The 24353-nt window shown below is 49.4% G+C and overlaps 2 protein-coding genes across 5 annotated transcripts in view; one reads left to right on the top strand and one right to left on the bottom strand.

Annotated features, from left to right (window-relative positions):
- Window positions 1–21133, bottom strand: part of IGDCC4 (immunoglobulin superfamily DCC subclass member 4) — a 37289-nt gene extending 16156 nt beyond the window's left edge. Inside the window, exons 1-5 of one of the 4 annotated variants that reach the window (XM_081292108.1) lie at window positions 20599–21133; window positions 10198–10548; window positions 9366–9507; window positions 2652–2788; window positions 1195–1335 (exon numbers count right to left, since the gene is read on the bottom strand). In XM_081292108.1, the coding sequence (XP_081148234.1) occupies window positions 1195–1335; window positions 2652–2788; window positions 9366–9507; window positions 10198–10548; window positions 20599–20668 (841 nt within the window). In that variant the 5' untranslated portion in view covers window positions 20669–21133. Of the gene's footprint in view, window positions 1–1194; window positions 1336–2651; window positions 2789–9365; window positions 9508–10197; window positions 10549–20141; window positions 20298–20598 lie in introns of those variants that run through there. The other 3 variants (XM_081292109.1, XM_081292106.1, XM_081292107.1) reach the window with 3 other exon arrangements.
- HACD3 (3-hydroxyacyl-CoA dehydratase 3) overlaps window positions 20248–24353 on the top strand; it is a 136303-nt gene continuing 132197 nt past the window's right edge. Inside the window, exon 1 of the mRNA XM_081292120.1 lies at window positions 20248–20264. The gene's annotated coding sequence lies outside the window, so the exon portion shown is untranslated. The remainder of the gene's footprint in view (window positions 20265–24353) is intronic.

The following is a 24353-nucleotide window of genomic DNA, read 5'->3' as shown; positions in this document are numbered from 1 at the left end:
GGAGCAAAGATTCCAGCACTGTTCTATTTCATTCTCTCAGTGTTGGACACACAGCTGCTCCATTTATTGTTTTTCTTTAGACTCTGCATTCTATTCTCTTTTGAGTGTGAGATGGAAACTTACGGAATGGAGGCAGTACAGGGTAACGAAATGAGTCAGAAGAAGTGTAAAAAGCTGGATTTAAGGGGCTGGGATTGTGGCTCAGCGGTAGAGCGCTTGCCTAGCACAGGCGAGGCCCTGGGTTTGATCCCCAACACCACATAAAATAAAGGCATTGTATTGTGTCCATCTACACCTAAAAAAATAAATAATTAAAAAAGCTGGATTTAAGACACATCTGCCATCACCTTGAGGCAAGTCACTTCTTATCATCAAATGAAAACAAAAATTACCTTAGCTTGCTTTCTATAGGACTGGAGGGACGGTGTACTAGACAGAGAACAAGCCCTAAAGCTTGGTCCTGGCTCTCTACCTGCCTGAGTCTCTGTTCCTCATCTGCCCACTGGGATTGCCCATCTTGGCCCCTGCTCTCCTCAGAGGGATCTTGGAGGCTCTGACAAGAGACCAGTGTCAAGTGCTCAGCACACTGTGCCGTGACCCTTGGCCCTGCGCTCTTATTACCCTGATGGCATCTCCAGGAACTCAGTCCAATGAGGTGCTTCTCACTCCTGGCCTGATACTGTCAAGCCTCTCTTCCTGGGTAAGGGCACATGGTTTATCTCCATCTCCCTCACCCACACTGTGAGTGTGGAGGCCAGGGTCCCTCCCGCTCAACTGTACTTTGAGTTTACTGCACACAGAGGTAGCAGCATGCTGCATTGCCAAGAGCTGGCTGTCGATACACTGACCAGCAGTGGCCTTCTGGCTCCCGTTCACTCACTGGCCAGCAAGCACACTCTACTTCTCAAACCCTCACCTGCAACACTGTTATGAGGAACAGACATAAGTAAGACTCTAACCCAGGGCCCATCCGCCCTCAGTAAAGCGACAGAAACAGTTTCATGAGTGGCAGATCCAAAGTGTCTTGTCAAGAAAACACACCACACAGTGGATGACTAGGTTTGTTCTCCCATGCTGTCCCTGACCTGGCTACCCACCACACCCAGTCCCTACCACACTGAGTGATCACACATACGACTCCCTGATTGGGGATGCCATGTCCCTCCCTTCCTATGCCCTTCTCTTTCCACTCACCCTGTCGGACCCAGGATACAAAAGGGGTGGGGTAAGCCGAGGCCACACACTCCATCACCACACTCTGCCCAGATACCACGGTGGTATTCTCCGGGGCCGCCACGATGACCACATCCTGCCCCCTGGTGGCCGCCAGGGACCCTGGAGAGAAGACAGGCCAGTGGCAGCCTTACCAGCAGGCACCTTTACCTGACATACCTCACCCGAGGCTCCTGGTCACCTGTCGAGGCAGTTGGCAGGGAGCAGCCATGGTTTCATCAAGCAGATGAGAAAGTAGCCACCAAGTTCAGCAGAGCTGGGACTAGAAACTCGATTTTTCTTAGAACCAGAAGAACTGGCCTCTGGTGCAGCACCAGAGGAATGGCAGGATAGATCCACACCTCCCTCCATTCTGCCCTGCCAAATCCAACCCACCCTCTGGGCAGAGGACTGCAGGGTGGTGGGGCAGCACAGGGCTTGGACTCAGCATTCGTAGCTCTGGTTCCAGCACTGCTATTAACACGCTGCGTGACCTTAGCTAAGTCCCTTCCCCACAGGGCCCTGGGTTCCCATGTGGAAAAGGTGGAGTGGTGGCAGCGGGTTTTCAAGTTTCTGCCAGCTCAGCAGCTCCAAAAGCCCAGCTTCTCTGCCAGGTTCTCAGCGTGACCCTGGGCCTCTGAACAGAATGATGAACTCGTGGTTTGTCCAGCAGGTGGAGGCAGAGACCCTGGGCTCAGAAGAGAAAGTGAACCAGACTCCGGAGTAGCTCACCAGTCAAAGTCCAGGAGCAAGCAGGGAGGGGACCTGGAGGGGAGGATGCCACAGCAAAGGGAAGCAAGGGGCCCTTGGGGGAGGACTGAAATGAGATCTGCAGGGCATTTGCTAAGTGCCAGGCACATCTACAGCTAGTGTTCTACATCTCTGAGCTAAACATTTGATAGCAAGCCCAGGGTCAAGCAGATGGTAAGTAGACAGCCTGGATTCAAACCAGGTCTTTCTGACCCCAAAGCTTTACTCTTCCTACACCTATAACACTGGGGCAGGAGCTTTTCAGACAGGCAGAAATAGAAAAGGCCTCAGGAAGCCAGACTGGCTGTGCAGAGTCAGCAGAGCAGGGCGAATCCTCCAGCGCCAGGAGCCCTGGGCTCACAGTGGGGTTGTGGGGTGTGCCAACGCAGCAGAGAAAAGGCACCCCTTCTCAGAAGCCATCCCCATTGCTCTGTCCAACCCAGGGGAACACAGAAACTCCACAGGAAGTGAGGAGTCCTGCACTGGGAGCAGAGATCTTGGTTTCTAGCTCCAGATCTATGCCCAGTTGGCTGGGTGGCACTGCCCCTCTGGGCTTCTCTCCTTACCTGTCCGGTGGGATGACTACCCTACTACCTACCTGAAGGCTGGGTCTGGCCTCTTGGGTCCCTACCAGCTCACAGGTGGCTGGCTCCAGAAACCCTTAGGTTTCCCGGTTGGGTGGTCCTTACCTCTGTGGGCCACGATGAGCGAGGCCTCCCGGCTGAAGCGCTGGCGGGCTGAATTGATGGCCACGCAGCGGTAGGAGCCTGTGTCGTTCTCCTGAACACCCAGGATCTGGAGCACACCGTTGGGAAGCATGATGAGCCTTGGGAAAGGGGGAGAGGACAACAGTGAAGGGGGCACAGGGAAGGTGGTTTGCAATGAAAGAAGTGTCAATCAAAACTGCAAGATATGAATATAGCTCAGTTGGTAGAGTGCTTGCCTGGCAGTACAAAGCTCTGGGTTTGATCTCCAGCTTCACAAAAAACAAAAACAAAAAACCTGTAAGATACTACTTCTACCTGTCAGACTAGTAAAGGTCAAAGGGTTTGCTGACACCTCACGTGAATGAGGAAATGGGGAGACAGCACTCCTGTCTTGGCAGCAGCCATCCAATACCCAGTCTTTCCAGAACTAGCTGGTAACAGCTCAACATCAAAAGTGCATGAACCGGGGCTGGGATTGTGGCTCAGTGGTAAAGCACTTGCCTAGTGTGTGTGAGGCACTGGGCTCAATTCTGAGCACTACATACTACAAATAGTGAATAAAATAAAGGTCCATCAACATCTAAAAATTTTTTTAATTAAAAAAAAAAGTGCATGATCCTTTTGACCCAGCAACACCAGTTCTAGGACTCCATTCGACAGTCTCATACATGTGTACCAAAAAAAAGTATGTCAAATGACATTCACTCCAGCATTGTCTGTAATAGCAAAAGACTGGAAACAGCACAGGTGTCCCTCTGTAGGGAAGGGACCGGCTATATGGGTTTGGGAACTTCATACAATGGAATGCAAGTCAGCTGTTAAACAAAAGGCAGCTCCTGGCCTGCTGGTGGAGGGCAATCTCCAGAACGTGTTAGGGTGCAAAACAATAATAGGCCTGGGAGCACTTCCATGTATAATGTACCTGGTAATGGTTATCTCTGGGTGGGGAAAGTGGGATCCTGTGAGCTGGAGTGGGGAGTATCAGGGATTAAACTCAGGAACACTCAAACACTAAATCTCATCCCCTGCCCTATTTTGTATTTTATTTAGAGACAGGGTCTCACTGAGTTGCTTAGCACCTTACTTTTGCTGAGGCTGGCTTTGAACTTTCAAACTTCCTGCCTCAGCCTGCTCAGCTGCTGGGATTACAGGCATGTGCCACCGCGCCTGCCATGGGATTTATTTTTTACTATATATCCTATACAGTTCAAAAATTTTTAACCTCTTAATGGTATTATTTCCTCCCTGCTCTGGCAAAATCCCCTATTCACACTTCTCATATGACACTCAAAACAAGCCCAAGAGAAAAAGGTACCCTTGTAAGTTGCTGGTGGGATACAAATCAGTGCAACCACTTGGAAAACAGTATGAAGATGTTTAGAAAACTGAAAATGGGACCACCATTTGACCTAGTTATTCCACTCCTTGGTCTATACCCAAAGGACTTAAAATCAGCATACTACAGTGACACAGCCACATCAATGTTAATAGCAGCTCAATTCACAATAACTAAGCTGGAACCAACCCTAAGAGCCCTTCAACAGATGAATAGGTAGAAAAAAATGTGGCATATATACACAATGGAGTATTACTCAGCCATAAAGAAGAAGGAAATTATGGTATTTGCCAGTAAATGGATAGAACTGGAGACTAAGTGAAATAATCCAATTCCCTAGAAATCAAAGGTCAAATGTTCTTTCTGATATGAAGATGCTAACATACAATAAGCAGGGAGAGGAAAACAGAAGTTCCTTGGATTAGACAAAGGGGAATGAAGGGAAGGGAGGGAGGATGGGAATAAGAAAGACAGAAGAATGAATTGGACATAACTTTCCTATGTTCATGTATCAATACACAACCAGTATAACTCCACATCATGTACAACCTCAAGAATGGAAGTTATACTCCATGTCGTGTATATCTAAAAAGAACAAATAAAAAATATATACAAAGGAAAAAAAAGAAAGAAAGAAAGGCTATGATTTGGGACAGGGAGATCTCCGTGGAGGCTGTGATGGTACGCAGCAGAGTGGGTACCAGCCCAAGCAATGGGTAAATGGGTCCAAGCAGTGGGTAAACAACTCTGTTGGGCCCTAGGTTGTAGGCTTGGCCAAGATCAGAGTGAGAGAGAGTGGGGCAATTGTGTGCTTGGGGAAGATCCCTTAGTTCCCTGGGAATCAGAGTCTGAGAAAATCTAAACAGGGGAGAGAACAAGTAGCTCAAGGGTAGGGGAGGCAGAGTGCTGGGAGATATTCTGGACCCAGGCCTAAAAACCTGCTGTAGCCCAAAGACTTAAAGAAGAACAAAACCCTACACCACTCCTTCTTTGAACCAATGGGCCACCCCCAGGCCCCCAGCCTCTCACCCTCAACTCCAACAGCTGCCCACAGAAGTGCTAGAGTGGAGCGGGCAGCAGGCAGGGAAGCCAGAGGTCACTGAGGAGAAATCCTGGGCCAGGACCCAGTCTACTGCCACAAAAACTTGATGGGAAAGGAAGAGTCGGGGAAGGACAAGCCGAACCCATGTGAAATGAGGCTCCACCTCCACCCCCACCCAGGTCTGTGCCCCCTAATATTCTCCAGTTCAAAACCTCTTCCTCCTCTTCCTCCCTGTCTAGCTAGCTGACTTTTCTACCAGGAGCTGCCTGTGCTTCCTGACCCCAAAGATCCCTGGTCTTCCCAGGGAAATCATGCTCCACGTACCAAGAGCTAACACCTCCTTTGACAGATAACCCTTCCTTCGTTCTGCATTGAATGAAAGAGTGAACCGAGGAGGGAATGAAGCCTTCCTTCCCCCAACAGGGTGCTGCTGCTGCTGCTGCTGCAGCCAAAGGAGGTGCCCATCTAAGATCTTCTGTTTTGTTAAAAATGTGATTTTAGAAGCTCTGTCCTTGGAAAGATGTCCAAGAATTGGTTAGTGGGTGGGCAGGTGGGGGTTGCCAAATGGTGTTTATGAAGCAAATCTATTTTCCTAAAATAGATAAATGATAGGTTCGGGTGTGTGCAGAAAAAGTCAAGGTTGGCAAAGCTCCAGTAATTCATGGGGTTTTCTTTGGGAGCCTGACTACTGGGGACTCTTATTTGTTGACTCCTGTATTTTTTTTTAACAATGAATTGTATCAGTTTAGAAATATGGAAAATTTTTAACTTCTAAATTTTAAAAGTATGTGCCCCCAGGGGTTGGGGATATAGCTCAGTTGGTAGAGTGCTTGCCTTGCATGCACAAGGCCCTGGATTCAATCCCCAGCCCCACCACCAAAGAAAAAAAAAAGTATAAGCTCATGTGTGCTTTGTTTTTTAAAAAACTTGGGGCTCTAACACAGAGGCAACAGTGGCCTGGTAGAGAGAACTGGCTGTAATTGATATATTTTAGCAAGTAACATTGTGTGTCTGGGTTACAGTTTTCACATCTGAAAAACGGGTTAGATGATTCCTGCCCCACCTACTTCACAACCCTGACTCTCTTAATTGTCTTGAGCTCACATTAGATATGGGACAAAACACAATGAGTCACAAGCCCTAAACAAGTTGATAAATGGTATAAACCCTGTACATATTTCAAAGGTCTCATCCGAAACTGTAATAACTGTGTTTAGTCAGTAGATGATCCCTCTCCGGTCTGTAAAGTTGTATATTTTACCATTTTAAATTTAAAACAAAAAAAAGTAGGTATTTATAGAATGGGAAACAACCTCTTCAAAAGGAGTTATTCTTTTTCCAAGTCCAATCTGAGGTCTGCTGACCCCATCTCCAAAAGGTCACTTAGGCCCAGGAATTCAAGAACACAGATGAAAGGACCCAGCAACTCTGAATTTTCCAAGGGTCAAGGAGCCCCTGGGCTAAGCCCTTGAGAGACCCCCCCCCCCCCCCTGCCCGCCCAGGAGAGGCGATGCTAGCTGAGGGTCACCTGAGCCTGGCAAACAGGGCGGATGCTGGGAGAGGCCAAGAGGAGGACTAGGCGAGGGAGCCCAGGTTGTTTAAGTGCATTGGTTTCATGTTTCCCAAAATGGGTGGATGGTGATACAAAATGATTTCAAGTAGATCCAGACCATTTTTTATTTGAATAGTTATATATTTATTTTTATGACTACCTTCTATTTATGGCATTTGTTGCTGGCTTTCCATTTCATTGCAGTGAGATAGTGGGGCTTTTGTTGTTTTGGGTTTTTTTTTTTTGGTGCTGAGGATTAACCCACAGCTTTGTGCATACCAAGCACCAAGCTCTACTGCTGAGCTGCGCCCCAACCCAATAAAGTTCTGTGTTTGTTTTTTCTTTCTGTCTCTCTCTCTCTCTCTCTCTCTCCTCCCCCCCACCCTACCCTGCCCATGGCACTGGGGATGGAACCCTGAACACTTTTATTTTTTATTTTGGGACAGGGTCTCGCTAAGTTGTCCAGGCTGGCTTTAAACCTTGCGATCCTTAAGCCTCAGCTTCCTGAGTAGCTGGAATTAACAGGTCCACACCACTACACCTCGTTTGATAATGTTCTGTTAATATGTGTTAAAATTACAAGAAAGAGAGAGATGATGTAAAGAAAAGTGTTAAGTGGCCGTGGAAGTGGCAGAAGGATGGCCAAAATTACGAAGGTGGCTGTGAATGCCAGACGTTTGGGGAACACTGCTCTCATTGATTACTGGTTCCCATGGCAGGTTTGCCTTCCATGTGTAAGTATCAGGGAATTGCCTTGGGGGCTAGTCTTCACCATCACTTCCAAAAGTATGCACACCTACCCTGTCAGAGTATGTCTATTAACTGCACATGTGCACACCCCACTCCACATATATGGTCTCCTTCAAACTGCTGGGTCGAGTGTTTGAATAGCATATTTGTACATGCACTATATCTGGGCACGTGTAAAAATACATACCTTGGGCATAATCCAGCTGCTGTTTTAGACATTTCTTTATTCCCCCACACAATGTGCTGGGACATGTAAGCCTGGCTTATTTATAGATGAGGATCACTTTTCAGAGGACTTGGGGGCAAACACTCCCCGAGTCCAGGACCTGGCAGCTCCAGCCTCGTGGGTGAGGTCTGTGGCTTCATGGGATTAGGTCTGAATTAGACGTTGGGAAGGATGGGCTGAACCCTACTAATTTGCTGAGAAACTTTGCTTGGAGCCACATTGAGACAACCGATCTCTTACCCCACCCATAGCACAAACTTCTTCAGACCCCGCATTCCCCACCCTACCACCAAATCACACCCAGGAGAGGTCTGTGTCATCCACACCAGAGCTCAGGAGTCTGACACTCTGGGGACTAGTTGTGTGACTTGGGTCAAGTGACTTCTGTCTCAGTTCTCTCCTTTTAACATTTTAGACAGAATTCTCTACCATATCCATACCCACAAATCCTAAAGGATGTTCATTATGTTAAGGGAAAAAACTTTGTTTTGAGACTGAACAAAGAACCCAGTATGTACAATATAATTCAAAAATTTAAAAATAATATTTACAAACACATAAGAAAAAAGTCCAGAAGGACAGACATGAGGGGACGGAGGTGCTGCTCAGGAGAGAGGAGAACCTCTTTGGTTCTATGAATTTTAAAATGCATCTGCTAAGAATAGAAATTAAAAGTAAATAGAGAAAAACTGAAAAATTAGAAATACCTTGAAGGATGATGGGAAGAAAAAAATAAGAAAACATGCAAAACATAGCACAGTGCCTGGATCAAGGGAAGCTCTCATTAAGTGGGGCCTGTGCTGATGGTGTGGGGGGTGTCGCTGCCCTCACCCTCTCAGGGGCTGTGAGGAGTAGGCTCTCGATTGGTTCTTGCTTGCCCAGCTCATCTGCCTGGAATTGATGTTCTACAAAGACACACTTTGGGAAACCATGATCTAAAATGAACCCCGTTTTGGGCTGGGGATATGGCTCCAGTAGTAGCGCGCTCTCCTAGCACGCGTGAGGCACTGGGTTTGATCCTCAGCACCACATAAAGATAAAATAAAGATATTGTGTCCATCTAAAGCTAAAAAATAAATATTAAAAAAATAAAATAAATGAACCCCCTTTTCTTTCCCATTTGTTTCATAGGTGGGGAAAACAAGGCTGGCAAGATTTGACAGGCTAAGGAGTGGTGGGTTCTAAGCCATCCTAAGAATCTCTTATAGCCTGACCTCTTACCCTTCTTCTGTAACTTTGCCCTCACAAATATCCTGTAGTTTTTCTACCCAGGAGTCTCTCCTGTACCTTCTACCACTACTGGAGAGTTTTTTTATTCAGCCTCAGGGCCCTGAGTGAAAAACCAACATTCTGCCAACGTCTCACAGTGTGGCCTTGGACAGACCACAGCTCTTCTGGACCTCGGTCTCCTCAACAGAGCCACGGTCAGACTAATGTGCTCTGATGGATTCTTGTTGGCTTGGTGAGTAGCTTTCCTCCCAGGGAGCAAAAACTTCTTGTCTAACTTCTCCTTAAGACCAGCAGAGGGCTGAGGTTGTGACTCAGCAGTAGAGCGCTCACCTAGCACGTGTGAGGTACTGGGTTCGATTCTCAGCACCTCGTACATATAAATAAGTAAATAAAATAAAGGTCCATCAACAATTTAAAAATATATATTAAAAAAAAAAAGGCCAGCAGAGCACTAGGAGTTGGGAACTGGGACCACATTGGCACTAAGAATCTCAGTTCTGAGCCCATCTTGGAGTCCTGTCTGTCCTGCCCATGGGGACCCATTCCCACAGGACACTCACCGAGGCTCCTCAGGCAATGTCACCTGGTCCTTCTCCCAAGTAATGACAGGGTCTGGCAGCCCTTGAATGTGGCACTCAAAGCGAGCTGTCCCATTCTCCTCCACCATCTGAGGCTCCGGATGCAGAGAGAAGTCCTCGAGCACTGGAGATGAGGACATGGGCAGAGACAGGACAGGAGCATGGGGGGGGGGGGCACACCACAGTGAGCACAGTGAACACACACAGAGTCACAGAAACGCACAGCACAACAAATTCAGACAAGGGGAGATAGCTGGGGAGATAGCTGGACAGAGGTAGCCAATGGATAAAAAGTGGTGACTATTGGTCAGATGCTGCTGGCAGAATGAATTTCAAGGTCCCCTTGAAATGGCATCTCCATGGCATCACCATGATGGTCACACTACAGTAAGATGCACTCCTCTTTTGGCCCCCAAATTATTTGCTACTAAGTTGTGGTTCCTGAGCACCCAAGAGCAGGGTAGGAGGGCAACAGAGCTCCATACACGCTGCCCGCTGTGTGGGGGACTCCCAGAGGGGCACTGTTGGGCCTGTGACCTCTCCCAAGCCTCTCGACAGGCTTTCTGGACAACAGCACAACTCCACGCTCCGATGGCAAGAAAAGGAGGAACAGAAAAGTGGAGAAGAGGAGGGAAGGAAGACTGAACAGGGAGAGGTGACAATATTAGGAAGGGACATTGAGCAGGAAGAGAGGCAGGGGACAGGGGAGTGGGCCGGGGAGATAGGCATTTGTGCAAGTAACCAACTCAGATCCCGCGTCCCACACTACAGGTTGACTGGGCCTCAGCTCCAGCCCCCAGATGCAAGTACTTACTGGCAAGCTTGACCACAGCGGCCTGGCTGGCCACCACTCCGAGGGGACCATGGGCTAGGCAGGAATAGCTGCCTTCAATGACTCCCAAGGCCTCAGAGGCTGCCTCGTCACTGTCATCAGGTGCTAGTGGCTGGGACAGCCACAGGGAGCCATTGGGTAGTAGGTGCAGGTGATCAAGCTCCGGCAGGGCGTCTCCATCCTTGCTCCACGTCACCCTGGTGGGGGGTCCAGCAGCAGCAGCCCCCAGACTGCAGTCCAGCACTACAGCCTGCTCTGGGCTCAAGATCACATGCAGCGGCCCCACGTCACAGCTCAGCTCTACAGTCGACTCCTGGGGCAACAGCAGCTCTCCTGCGCAGAGGAGGAGACACAGGGGCTATCAGTGTGGCTCTTCCCCACTCCCAGTCTCTGCTCCAGAGCCACCACCCAGGGGTTAGGTCCAACCACTAAGAAAGAGGTCTCCTGGGAAGACCTGGACCTGGACCCAGCTCTTCCCTTGCTCCCTGTGATTCTGGGAAACTGCTGCACTTCTCTGTGCCCAGCTTCCCGACTGTTTACCTTCTTCACCCACCAAAAGGCCCAGTTCACAGCAGCATCACACACAGTAGCCAAATGCTCCCGCCCCATGAACAGGTACACGTATTACTCAGCCGGGAAAAGGAAGGAGGTACTGACGCTTGTGTGGACGAACCTTGAAAACTTCATGCCACGTGAAAGACGCGAGTCACAAAATGCCACATGCCGCATGATCTCATTTCCATGAAATGCCCATAATAAGCAAATCCATAAAGACAGAGAGTAAAGTAATGGTTCCCATGGGCTGTAGGCAGAGAAGAATGGGGAGTGGCTGCTAATGAGCATGAGGTTTCTTTTGGGGGTAGTGAAAATGTTCTAGAACGAGATAGCTGCCAACTCTGTACGACCTAGTCAATATGCTAAAAACCATGGACTTATACACTTGTATGTGGTGAATTTTGTGGTGTGTGATTTATACCTTGATTAAAACAAACCAACACAAAACCTTCTTCGTAGGGCTGCTGTGAGCATTAAATGAGATGGTGTGTGAGAAGAGTGCAGCACGGTCAGGCACAGAGTGGAACCCAGCAGTTCATGTTGCCCACCAAAAATATGCCAAGGGCTAGAAAATTATTGTAGCCAGGAAATGTTTAAACTGTATTCAGAGTACTTAAGTAAGTGAGTGAGAACATGCATGTGAATCCATATATATATTGAATAAACAACATAAAAATAAGTCCCAGTTAGTTTGTGGAGCCTTCTGGATGAAAGAAAGCCAGAATCCCCTTCTTCCCTACAACAGACAGGTGAGCAGCCCTGCTGGGAAAGCTAAGTGCTCCCTGTCCATCCAGGTAGGGCGAGGCTCTAGCTAGACTCCAAGCAAGCCCACAGGAGGCTCCCGCAGCTCCTTCCAGGCCTCTTCAGCTCTGGAGGCTTCTTCTTGCGACTAATGTCTGCAAGGACACACAGGAGGCTAGAGTCAAGACCTGGGTCTCCTGACTCAGGCCCCAGAAAAGCCTGCAGACCCCAACATTGTCCTTGCCAAATGGAAGAGGGAGGGAATAACGCAGGAAGGTAGTGCCACCCCAGGGTCAAGGCAAAAACCACAAAAGGCAACTCAACCAACATTTCAGCAAGGCCCCGTCACCATTATTCATAGAGAAATGGTTGGTACCTTCCAGAAGGTTGACTCGCCGTCTTCCTGTCCCATAAGAATTCAAGATCCCTTCTTATCCTCTGGCCTGACTTTTCATTTCAGGACAGAATGTACGTCTGAGAGTAAACCGGAGGCACAGGTGAGGATCATCGCCCATACTCATTATAAGGCAGATTGGGACTGACAGTGTCACATGGGGGACAAAGCATGATGGCCACAGAATCAGAAGACCCTTAGTTCTAGACCCAGGTCTCTCACAGTCTACTGTGTGGCCTAAACACATGCACATTTGGTCTGTCTTTCAACACTTAGATCCTTATAGTATGTTTCCAGCCTCCCTTTCCACAACCTCCAAAGAGGATCAAGGCCAAGGGGAGAAGAGGAGTCCCAACTGCCTGAGATAAGGGAACTAGGGCAGAATCCAGCGTGAGGGACTGAAGGTCAAGAAGGTCCTGTGCAAACGACTACCTCTCTTAATCCATCAGAGAGGTTCTGCTGGACATGTTCAGCTGCACAGCTGGCCTCAGGACTGGTGGGTGCAGGGAGGGAGAAGGCAGCACCTTCCCTTGCAGAGTTTCCATTCTAATTGAAGAAAGCAAACAGGCATTCAGAGCAGTCACGTGATGGTGGTGGCAAGACCACTGACTTGGGGCAGAAGATAAAGATTACAACAGTTACTAATATGGCATTATGTAAAAATGTGGATGTGTAACCGATGTGATTCTGCAATCTATATTTGGGGTAAAAATGGGAGTTCGTAACTCACTTGAATCTAATGTATGAAATATGATATGTCAAGAGCTTTGTAATGTTTTGAACAACCAATAAAAAAAAAAAAAAGATTACAGTCTTGCTTCACTACCTATCAGCTGTGTGACAAGCCACTTAACCTCTCCGGGACTGTCTCCACGTGTGTAAAATGAAGATGACACTGAGAGCCTGTGAGAATTAAACGAGATGATATATGTCAGGGCTCCGGCCAGAGCCAACGGCCATCACTCCAGGAACAGGAGCTCATTCTTTAAGTGCACTTTCTCCTCTGTAAAGGTTGCATGAATGCTGACTGCTGTACTCAACACTCCGATCTTTCTATCTCTAAGACCCTGAATTTCCTGACTCAAACACGGGGTTGGAGGAAGGCAAGCCCGGGCTCTCAGCCCAGTGGCTTCAAAATGCCCTGTTCCAGCCGCTGAGCAGTTGGTTTGGGTTTCAGGGGAGAAAAAAGCCCCACATGACATGAATCCCTGGGCCCTCAGGCAGCCTCCCCGCCCCCTAAAGTACGTCCAGGGCTTGGAAAATCCCCTGCCGTGCTGAACAAACAATGTGAACAGTTGGGGCCCAGAGCAGCTGCTGGGTATGTCAGCAGCCTGGGCTCTGGCGGGCAGGACGGCGGCCAGAGGGGCTGGCGGCTGGCTGGGGAGCCCAGAGGAGGCTCCGATTCCCTTCCTGAATATTCATGGATCGGCAGATGTCTGGCTTCCCCGCCTCTGAGGAAGCCCAGCAAGGCAAAACAGGGAAACCAGCAGAGATGGAGATGCAGAGAACAGGGGGTCCCCCTCAGAGAGCAGCAGTGCTGTGCCAGGATCCCAAGATGACCCATTTTAGTGGAAATGCCTGTGAAATCTGAGGATCCTCATTCAACAAGTGGGGAACTTGAGGTCCAGAGGTGTGTGAGGATGGTGTCTCATATCTCTGGGAGGCAAGAGTCTGGGTGAACTTCCTCTTTTTTTTTTTTTTTTTGACACCATATATTGAGCTCAGGAACATTCAACCAATGAACCACACATCCCCCATTTATTTAGAGATAGGGTCTCACTGAGTTGCTTAGCGCCTGCCCTTGCTTAGGCTAATTGTGAACTCTCCATCCTCCTGCCTCTGGGGCTGGGATTACAGGTGTGTGCCACTGTGCCCAGCCTTTCTTTGACTTTCTGGAGATGAACCCAGCATTGCACCGACACTTGCTCCTGAGTAAGAGGTTTTTCTCTGCCTCAGTGCCCCACCTGACTTCTGTGCCTCAGACTGGTACTTTGGGGACTCCACCCACACTGCCAGCCCCTCTATGAGGCTGCGCCTGCTTTCCCCAATTGCAGTTTTTCTTGAGTCTCACATCAAATCAAAGACCACTTGAAGGTCCCTTGCCTAGTTTTCCTCTTGCCTAAACAAACATGGGATGTGATGGGACAAACTTTGACTTTGGAGTTAGAGTCCAGCTCTAGGTCCAGTCATTGGTTGCATGATCTTGGGTCAGTTTCATTCCTCTATTCAGCTTCAGTTTCCCTAACTTAAAATGGGGAGTCTCCAAATTTCTCAAACATTTTCATCAAATTCTCCTAACAGCAGAGAAGGTACATATCGGGTGTCCTGTTTGCCTGAAATGTTTTTATTTTTAAACTTCTAGTACACTGTCCATTCTTTTCTACAAAGCAGCAATGTTTTGTTTTGTTTTGGTTTTTTCAGTACTAGGGATTGAACTCAGGGCATTCAACCACTGGGCCACATCCCCAGCTCTTTTTGTATTTTATTTATTTATTTTAGTTGAAGATGGACACAATACCTTTATTTTATTTTATTTATTTTTAAGTGTTGCTGAGAATCAAACCTGGTGCCTCACCCATGCTAGGCAAGTGCGGTACCACTGAGCTACAACCCCAGCCCTCTTTTTGTATTTTATTTAGAGACAGGGTCTCACTGGGTTGCTTAGGACCTTGATAATTGATGAGGCTGGCTTTGAACTAGAGATCCTCCTGCCTCAGGTTCTGGAGCTGCTGGGATTACAGGTGTGTGCCATCTCACCCAGCTGCAATGTTAATATAAATGTGGTTCCTTCACCATCAAATCTTTGTTTTAAGGCTAACCACATTGTAATTTATTTTTTTAATTTTGTATTGGTACATCATAGTTATATATAATACTGCATACAATCTTTTCATAAAAGTGATGCTCTTTGGAGCAGACCTTGTTTGTCTAGCTACCCCTTTCCTGCCACCACCACCACCATTGCACTGCAGGGCAGACCCCTAAAGCCCCTCCCACAGGATTTTGAGCGGTCCCTCCCAGGCCTGGGTCTGACACACCATGCCTACCAGTGGACATTTGCTGGGGCCAGTTCTCTGCCTGCAAGGGGCCTCCCTCCGCCACAATCCCTTCTCCTTAATCTTTTCTGTGACACCTGGTGAGACCCAGAGTCTCTGCATTTGGGAACCCCAGAGCCATTTCTCTGTCTCTTTTTTTTTTGACACATTATTTTACCCACTTACACTGATTTTATGAAGCCAATTAGAACTCAGACAGAAAGGAGATTCGCTGCCATTCCCAGGGTCATCTCGGTGCCCTTTGGTGGGCCGAAGGGAGCCCAGGGTGAGTTCCAGCCTCCAGGGGAAGGGAGTGGGAGAGAGGAACAAAGCCAAGTCCCTCTCTCCATTAGGCCAAAAATTGCCACAAACATCAGTTCCTTGTCACTTCTACGTTTCAGGACCCAACAAATTTGCAGCTTGTTTTCCTCGGGGCAGTTCTCCAGGACACCACCACTGCTCTCTCCTCCCAGGGGACACATGTCAGTTTCTTCCAGAGCCTGGGCCTCTCCCTTACCCGTCGCACCCCCCCTCTCCCGCCCTCCCCTCCCCGCACTAAGCCCCGCCCACCAACAGCTGGAAGGAGAGTTGGGGCGTTGCCTGGGACACAAGGAAGGCCTTGACCCTCCCTCCGGAGTGGAGAGGCTCACTGTCAGCAGCAAACTACACCGGGTTTGGCCTGCCTACCTCCTGCTCCCCTGAGACTCCCACCAGTCCCCCGCCATACATAGCAAACCACTTTCAGTTCCATGTGCCACAGGCGCTGTTTCCTTTCCCTGGAACCTGGTGTGACACTCTGTCTGATTTTGATACCTCTTCTTCCTCCGCCCCACAGAATGCTGGGCATCTGCATCACGGTAGTCATTGCTCTAGGATTTTTTGTTTGTTTGTTTTGTTTTGTTTTCTTTTAATCTTATTTTTTTTTTTGGTGGGGTTCTTTTTTTTTTTGGTCTTTTTTGGAACTGGGGGTCGAACCCAGGGCTTTGGGAATGCAAGGCAGACGCTTTGCCACTGAGCTACAACCCAGCCTTTTTTGTGTGTGTGTGGTGCTGGGGATTGAACCTAGGGCCTTGTGCATGCAAGACAAGCACTCTACCAACTGAGCTACATCCCCAGCCCCTTGGTCTAGATTTTTGACTTTCTTTTTCTCCAGTTAGGCAACAGACTCATGATTGCTTTCTAGCCAGCTGTGTACCTCTTTAGTGTCTAGAACAGAGCCTGACACATAGAAGGTGCTCAATACACATAACTTGAATGGATAGGTGGGCATGCAGAGTCACTCGAAAAGATGAGACAAAAAGCCCCTCATGCTTTTCCAAGCCTCAGTCTTCTTATCTGTAAAAATAATAGCAACTCCCTTAGGGTTGGGGGTGATGCAAATAATACTTCTAGAAACTCCTGAGCATACCACACAACACCTGCTAGACACCTAACAAAATGCTTCAAAAGCACACAGAACAGCAAATGCACACTGAAAGAAACTACCTAAACCTTACCAGGGCTAGGAGTTCATTAGCTTCCCTGTTCTCCTGTTATATGGCTCAATGGTTAAAAATATCTTTCTCCTGCACCCACCTGTGTCTCCCAGTATGCTCTCTGCTCACTCATCAGAACTCCATCCTCCAAACTATGTGACAAGATAATGAGCCCCTTATCAAATCATCCAGGAGTCTTGGGTCTGCACCTGAGAGAGAGATTATTGATCTTCCGCTTCCCTGACTCCAAGGATTCCACCATCCTCCAAATCCAAAGGATGCCTGAGCCCCAGCATTGAAGAAGCTGGCAGCTCTGCTGGCTCAGAAGACAGCATGTGGGTCCTTCTTCCCCAACTTCTAGCTTCGGTCACCCACCTCTGACCAGGGTAGGGTCCTATCTCTCAGGGCCACTCTTACTCCTCCTGTTCTCCTGGAAACCAGGAGCCCCCAGGCCTGTCTAGCAATGACATCTGTTTTGCATCTGTAATTCTATGTCAAGACTGGTTGCTCTACCTCAGAGACACTGGAGGGAACCGAAAGAGTTTGAGGGGTGAGACAAGGAAAAGGGTGGATCCCAGATTGACTGAACATGGGGACAGGGCAAGCCTGAAGCTGATAACTTCTCATTTGGTGGAGAGAAGAGAGAAGTGCAAAAAGGGTGAACTTGGGTATGTTTTGTTCCAAATCCCTGGAAAGGGTGGCTGCTCTGGCCTTATAGTACAATGTCCAAGAGCCAGGAGACTGGTTCTAGCCCCAGTTCAGTCTCTAATTATGTAACTTTGGGAATAATTCCATTCTCATCTGTAAAATGGGTTTATGCTAAAAATTATTCCTAGGTCTCTTTCAGTGCTGATATTCTGTATGCTCTAATTGTGAGACCCCTTAACTTTAAGAGAAAAGACAGGAAATGTTAATTTTCACATAAATGTGCTATTAACTAGGTGATGAAAGCGCTTATAGGATCAATGAAGGTTTCGATAATTTTTGGATAAGATTCACTATTAAGAGAAGTTCCCAATGTTTGACCTGACTCCTAACCTCAAAGATGGTGTTTAGAGAGGGGCACCCCAACTGACTGAGACTGGCCTCTGAGCCTAGAAATGGATGGGAGGGAAGGAGGTATTCCCAGGTGAAGAGAATGCTCCCATGTCCTTGGGGTCCTCCTGTTGTTATTCACACCCCAAAGTCTAACTTGGGTGGAAAGAGGAGTCCCACTTCTTTCATGTGGTGAAAAAGCCCAGTTTTCCATCACTGTCCCCAAGCAAGAGTTCCTTTCCTAAAAAATGTTTCTGTGGTCTCCAATCCCTGACTCAAGGACAATGCTGACAAGGAGAGGGGCAGTCACTGAATCCTGTCCCATGGTGGGGTGGCTGATCAGTCTATTATTTTTTATTTTCCTCTTCCTTACTCCCTACAAACTTTTTTTTTTTTAAGAGAGAGGGAGAGGGAGAGGGAGAGGGAGAGAGAGAGAGAGAGAGAGAGAGAGAGAGAGAGAGAGAATTTGAATATTTATTTTTTAGTTCTCGGCGGACACAACATCTTTGTTTGTAAGTGGTGCTGAGGATCGAACCTGAGCCGCACGCATGCCTGGCGAGCGCGCTACCGCTTGAGCCACATCCCCAGCCCCCTACAAACTTAATCTATCTTCAGGTCCTCCTGATTCCATTTCCTTAATATCTCTAGGATCCAGTCACTCTGGCCACCCCAACTGCTACTTTGCAAGTTGCCACCATCCTTTCTTTTGGATTACTACTACAGCCTCCCAAGAAGCTGGAGCTTCCTGCCTCCAGGCCTGTCCAATCAATTCTCCACACTGGCTGGAGTGAGCTGATGCAAAGCTGAGCCCAGGATTCACCAGGGGCTTTCAGGCCAGAAACTGTGGCAGAGCTGACACTACCCTTTGTGAGCTGAGTCTGGCTGCCCTCTTCAGCCTCCTCTCCAGATACTCCTGATCCCTGGCCTATCCCACTCCTACCTGCCTAACTCCCACAACTTGCATTCTCAACTTCAGCGGGATTTAGCTTCATTCAATGATCTAAACTCAATCACCTCTGAGTATTTATTTGCACATGCTGTTCTCTGGAAAACTTTCTTGTCATCATTATCCTTGCACAGGACTGGCTCCCCCTCTGTTCAATCTTATTATTCACCACTTTCTCCAGGAAGCCTTTCCTGACTTTCCCAGACTGGCTTAGGAGCCTCTTTTCTGCAAGGTATTTGTCAGTTGTCTCCCTCCACCCCACAACTGAAAACTCTCCACTAGGGACTTGGTCTGACTTTTTATTTACTATATTCTAAGCACATGCTAGCCTATATTGTTCAGTAAATACTGTGGAACGAATGAATGACTTTGGTCCAGATTAGGGTGGTTAATCAGAACTCTATAGACGTGTCCCCAGGCCTGTTGGGCTTTGCACACTCAAAGGAGGGGGGTCAGGGCAAGCAGAGTAGATGTTGTACCAGGTCAGAGCACAGGCAGCTTGGGCCCTCCCCGGCCTTGTGCACTCAGGAGCCTGGAGAGGCCAGGTCTCCAAAGGGAAGCTAAGCCCCTTGCCAGAGGCCCCAACGGTATTCCATAAAGCGTGGGTGCAATTCCTAACCCTGATCTCTCTTTTCTGGGTAACACTAAGTTCGTTCCAGGAGCTCTTGGAAAGGAAGGGCGGGAGAAGGGGCAAAACTGTTTTTTAATCCTCTGGGCTCTGGGAGGACAGAAGCCTCTCTGACACTTCCTGGCCGCTTTCACCTGACAGAACTCCGAGGGCCCCCAGCTTCCGCTGCCGGAGCCAAGGTGTCCAGCCCAGTCCACAGTCCAGGCTGGAAAGGGGCGTGTCTTTGTACGGAGAGAAGGGGTCCCAATAGTTCCTTGCACTTTCCCACCCGCGGTTTTCCTGGAGATGGGCTTGGGGTTGGCCAGGCTCAGGCTCCTTCCCCCGCGACATCGCCCTCCCTGCCTCTCTCCCACGTGGCCTGGCTGAGTCTCTCTGGAAAGCCGCAGCAGCTGGAGAGAAATCCCCCTCCCCACCCCCACCGACAAGTCCCTCCCCGACTCTCCCCGGACACATCCTCAGCTCCCCCCTCCACAGGGAAGGCAAGAACTAGGCGAACAAAGCGGGCAGCCCATCCCCCTCCCAGCCCTACCACCTACCGTCCCGTGGGCCGCCCAACAGACGCACAACCCACCAAAAGCTAGAGGCTGTGGGTAGAAGGAGCCCTGGCCACACACACTTGGCGGTTCCGTCACCCCCTCCCCAGCCCTCTCTCCAGCTTGGGCAACTGTGGCTTCTGGCCCTACCCCTACCTCGCCCTGGGTGGGGAACTGGAGGAGGCCTTGCTGACCTCGTCCACGCTTTCCTGGTCGGCCCTTTGGGGGTGGGGCAGGCATGACACGCGTCCCATCCTGAGAGTGTTGGAAACGTCCGTGAAAGCAACTGGTTTCCTGCCCCATCCCCCAATCCACTCCAGGTCACAGGTTAGGGGGAGCAAGACCTCCACCCCCACCCCCAACTGGCCCTAGGGACCACACCCACTGGGCAAAGTTGAGTGTTTTGTCACCGTCTTCCTCAGTCAATCTGGAATCTACTGCTGTCCCCCCAAACACGGACAAGGACACTCCCCAAAAGCCAAGGCCAAAATATTAGCTCAGCCCCATAAACACAGTTACACACGCACTCGACACAAATGGAGGTGCACGCACACACTCCCACTCCCCTCCTCTTTCTCACACACCTTCAGCCCGGAGACACATGCGGGCACAGCAGAGCATGCCCTGAGCGAGCCACCGACACCACAGCCTCTCGCGCCACGGATGCCGCGCTGCGACCATGGCACGCACTGCGGACACGTACGCCCGTAGGACACCCCTCAGTCACACACACACACACACACACACACACACACACACGCACAAGCACACACACACGCACAAGCACACACACACACAACTCCAGACTCTGCGAACCAAGGACACACACCCCCTGCGGACAAGAACGCTCCGCAAACGACCCCCGGCCGCGTCCCGCAGTCCCCACGCGCAGGCATAACAGGCACAAGGACTCGCGACCACGGCCCCAGCACTCACTCGGACCGGGGACGCACGCCAGCCCCACAGCCCAGCGCAGCCCTGGGCGCGGGCGCACCGACCCACCGCAGCCACTCCCGCCACTGCCGCGGCGCCCGCCCTTACCGCGCGCGGCCAGCAGGCAGAAGGTCAGCGCGATGAGCCCGCGGCCGCGGCCAGCGTCCCCCCGCGCCATGGGGCCGGGTCGGGCCGCCGCCGCCGCCGCCTCCCGGCGCCTCGACCGCCGCCGCGGGGGGAGGGCGCGCCGGGCGTCAGTGGCCCGGGGAGGCGCGGCGCCGCGGGCGGGGGCGCGGCCTCGGGGGCCCGGGCCCGAGCGGGGGCCGGGGCCGCTGCCGCCTCGCCCGCCCCTCCATCGCCATCTTGGGCGAGCGGCCCGGGCGGGGGCGCCCAGTGAGTGCGGTCGCCGGAGCCCCACTGGGACCCTGCGCTGCGCGGGATCGCTGCTCTGGCAGGGTTTGGGCTCCAGTGCCTCGCCTTCTCCCGGTCTCCTCGGGCCCCTCTGAGGCCGCTTGTTTTGGGGTCTGTTTATCTCTTAGTCTCCCTGCCTCTGGGTCTCCGGGTCTCTGCCTCGGTGTCTCCATTTCTTTTCCCTATCACTGCCTCAGGGTCTCCTTCATCTCTGTTCCAGGCTCAATGGAGGCGGATGCCAGACCTTGGTCTCAGTCTAGATGGCCCTCTTTTGCCACCGAGCTCTGTCCATTCCATTCCAGCTTAGGTCCTGACCTGAATCCTGTTTCACTTCTTCACATGCCGCATCAACAGACCCACTGAGGACAGACAGTACTATATTCAGACTTCACTTCAACTGTGGGAGGAACGAGGAATTTTGCTTGCTCCCATTTTACATACCGTGGAACTGAGGTTTGGGCATGTGAAGTGAGTTTCTGAAGAACAGGAGATCAGGAAACAGCAGATGCAAGACCTGAGTCCAGGAGATCATCATCTCCAATTCCTTTCTCTGTATCTGCTGTCCAGCATTTATTGAGCTACCCTTTCTCCCATTCTTCACCTGTGCTTTGTCTAAATGGCATACCCAGATTAGTTGCCCCAGTATCCCACAGATATTTTTTATTCTAGAACTAGGGATTCAGTCAGAGAGAGGCGTACAGATTAAAAGATCTCTTTAAGGTCCCTCTCAACTCAAAGATGCCATAGTTCTTCCATTCCCTGTGTCTCCCAGTGTTCTGTGAGTTACATCCATCTTGTCTCTGTACCCATTTATTGTCAGTTAACCATTATCATGCCTGTACTTTGCAAATCTAAAGGAATCTGATATTTATTCATTCACTGACAGGCCTCATTTTTTCTGGACTCCTCAGCAGCATTTGATTTGGTGGATCACTCACCGATCCTTGGAATACTTGCTTCCTTAGAGATCTCATCTGGTCTTCAAGGCTTTGAAGAGCATCTTTATGCTGGTGATGCTCAAATGTATACCTCCAGCTTGGACCATCTCCTCTGAAGCCCAGATTTGGGTACTCAGGTACTTGCTCAAAGTTCCATTTGTCCTCTGTTTACATCCTGATCTTCCCATCAATCCTACTCCTCCCATAGTCTTCATTTCAACTTCTAGCAGCTCCATACTTCTTATTACTCAGGTAAAAAATGTAGAATCTTTGATTTCCCACTACTCTCTGATTCTACCACTTTGCTCCAAGCACCCTCCCCATCACGTTATTACAGTAGCCTCCTCATGGCCTCATTTCTGCCTTTGCCCCCCTTTAGTCAATAAAGCAGCCAGGGGGGCTCTGTTAAGATGAGATCAGGTCATATCTTTGCTCATAACTTACCGGTGGTTCCTATCTCAGAGCAAAAGCCAAAGTCCTTCTTACGACCCACAGGCCTGTCTGATCTGGAGACTTGTTTTTCCTCTCTATCCTCCTTTTCTATACTGTCCCCTTTGCTCACCACCTCTCTGGTCATAATAACCCCTGAGTGGAATTGGATCATATGTGGCGTCCCTCTCCAGACCTTTGCCCAGCCAGTGCAAATCTGGAGGCCTGTGCCTCGTCCTAAGATTTACAGGCTTCCTCCAACCTCCCCTGCTATCTATCCCTGTCCCTCTTTCCTGCTCTATTCTTGTCTGCAAAACTCATTACTTTCTAACAGATTCTCATTCTATTTCTTTTCTTCTGTTTTTGTTTGTTTGTTTTGCAGCTCTGGGGATTGAGCCCAGGGCTTCATGAATGCTAGGCAAGCACTTTAAGGTTGAGGTACACCCCCAGCCACCCCCAGCCCTACTTATTTATAGCCTGTGCCACCTCCAATGTGAGCTTCATGAGGACAAAACTTTTTTTCCCCCAAATCCTGAGAATTGAATCTGGGGGTGCTATAGTACTCTACTACTGAGGTATATCCACAGCCCTTTTTATATTTTAGATACAAGTTCTCGCTAGGTTGTTCAGGATGGCCTTGCGCTTGTGATCCTCCTGTTTTCACCTCTGAAGTGACTGGGATACAGGGGTACTCTATATACCCAGCAAGGACAGGGATTTTTACTAGCTAGGTTCACTGCTAAAATCCAAGGATCTAGCACAATAGCCAGCACTGTGTAGGTGCCAGGGGCCAGGGTAAAAAGTTACTTTCTACAGGATCAATAGGGTCCTAAGTGATATGGGGTGGCAAGGAGGATGAAAGCAAGAAGGGAGAGTAAATGTGTGTGGGGCCTGGCAACATTAAGGCTGAAGAAGAAGGCTTCACAGAACTGTTGATTGTTGTGGATTTTTGAACTGGGTTTTGACAAGTTAAGGAGATAGAACTGACGGGTATGGCAGCAGAAGCACCCTCTGCAGAGGCTCTGTTCTGTGAGAGAAGAGGAAGTGTTCGAGAAGTGGCAGATCCAGTTATTGACTCCACAGAGACTCAAAGAGCTATTATGGGTCAGGCCCTGCTCTGGGCTCTGGGAACACAGTGATAAGTAAGAGGGCTCATGCCAGCATGGCACTTAGGCTAGCAAGGAAGACAGGCAAGTAGGCAATTATAATACCATGTGAGGTAGGCCATGATAGGGACAGGGAGGCAGGGCACTCAGGCCAGACTTGGGGAGAGGCAGGGAAGGGTTTCCAAGGAAATTCTAAGCAGAATATAGGAGATGTGCACTGGGCAGGAAAGCAGGGGCAGGAGATGAAGCCAGGGAGGTGGGGCCAGATGGGCAGGTCTTATATGTCCTCCAGAAAGCAGCTGATGATTTAACTGTCACCACAGAAAGAATTCCACAAGCCATACAAAAATCAAATTAAAGCCAGAAGCAGTGGCATGGGAGACTGAGGCAGGAGGATCCAGAGTTCAAAGCCAGCCTCAGCAAAAGCAAGGCACTAAGCAACTCAGTGAGACCCTGTCTCTAAATAAAATACAAAATAGGACTGGGGATGTGGCTCAGTGGTCGAGTGCCCCTGAGTTTAATCTTAGGTATCCCCCCCACCAAAAAAAATTAATTTCATATATCAGAATTTGGTTGGGGGTGTAGCTCAGTGGTATAGTGTGTGCTTAGCATGTGCAAGGGCCTAGGTTCAATCTTCAGCACTAAGAAAAAAATTTTTCTTTCCCCTCAGCAACAGGCTCTTGGGGGAAGACTATGTGAGTGTGAGATGAGGGGAGAGAGTGACAGGCTCAGGCCAAGCAAACTCAGTATAAAGAATAAGAGCCATGGTTCTTGACCTGTGTCTATTACAGGCTTACTGTGTGACCTTGGGGAACTTCCATTCTCTCACTGGGCTTTGTCTCTGAGAAAATTAAAAGGGCTAGATATGCGGTACATTTCTAACCAGAGGTTCCAAAAAGTTCACATCATTAAAAGTGGATATGGCACCTGATTTATTTAATCAAATCAATCAATCGTTCAAATATTCTACTGTTTTCTC

The sequence above is a fragment of the Spermophilus citellus genome (genome assembly GCF_964194105.1).
Source record: "Spermophilus citellus genome assembly, chromosome: 4".
Classification (NCBI taxonomy): Eukaryota; Metazoa; Chordata; class Mammalia; order Rodentia; family Sciuridae; genus Spermophilus; species Spermophilus citellus.
This window is presented reverse-complemented; position numbering and strand designations above follow the sequence as displayed.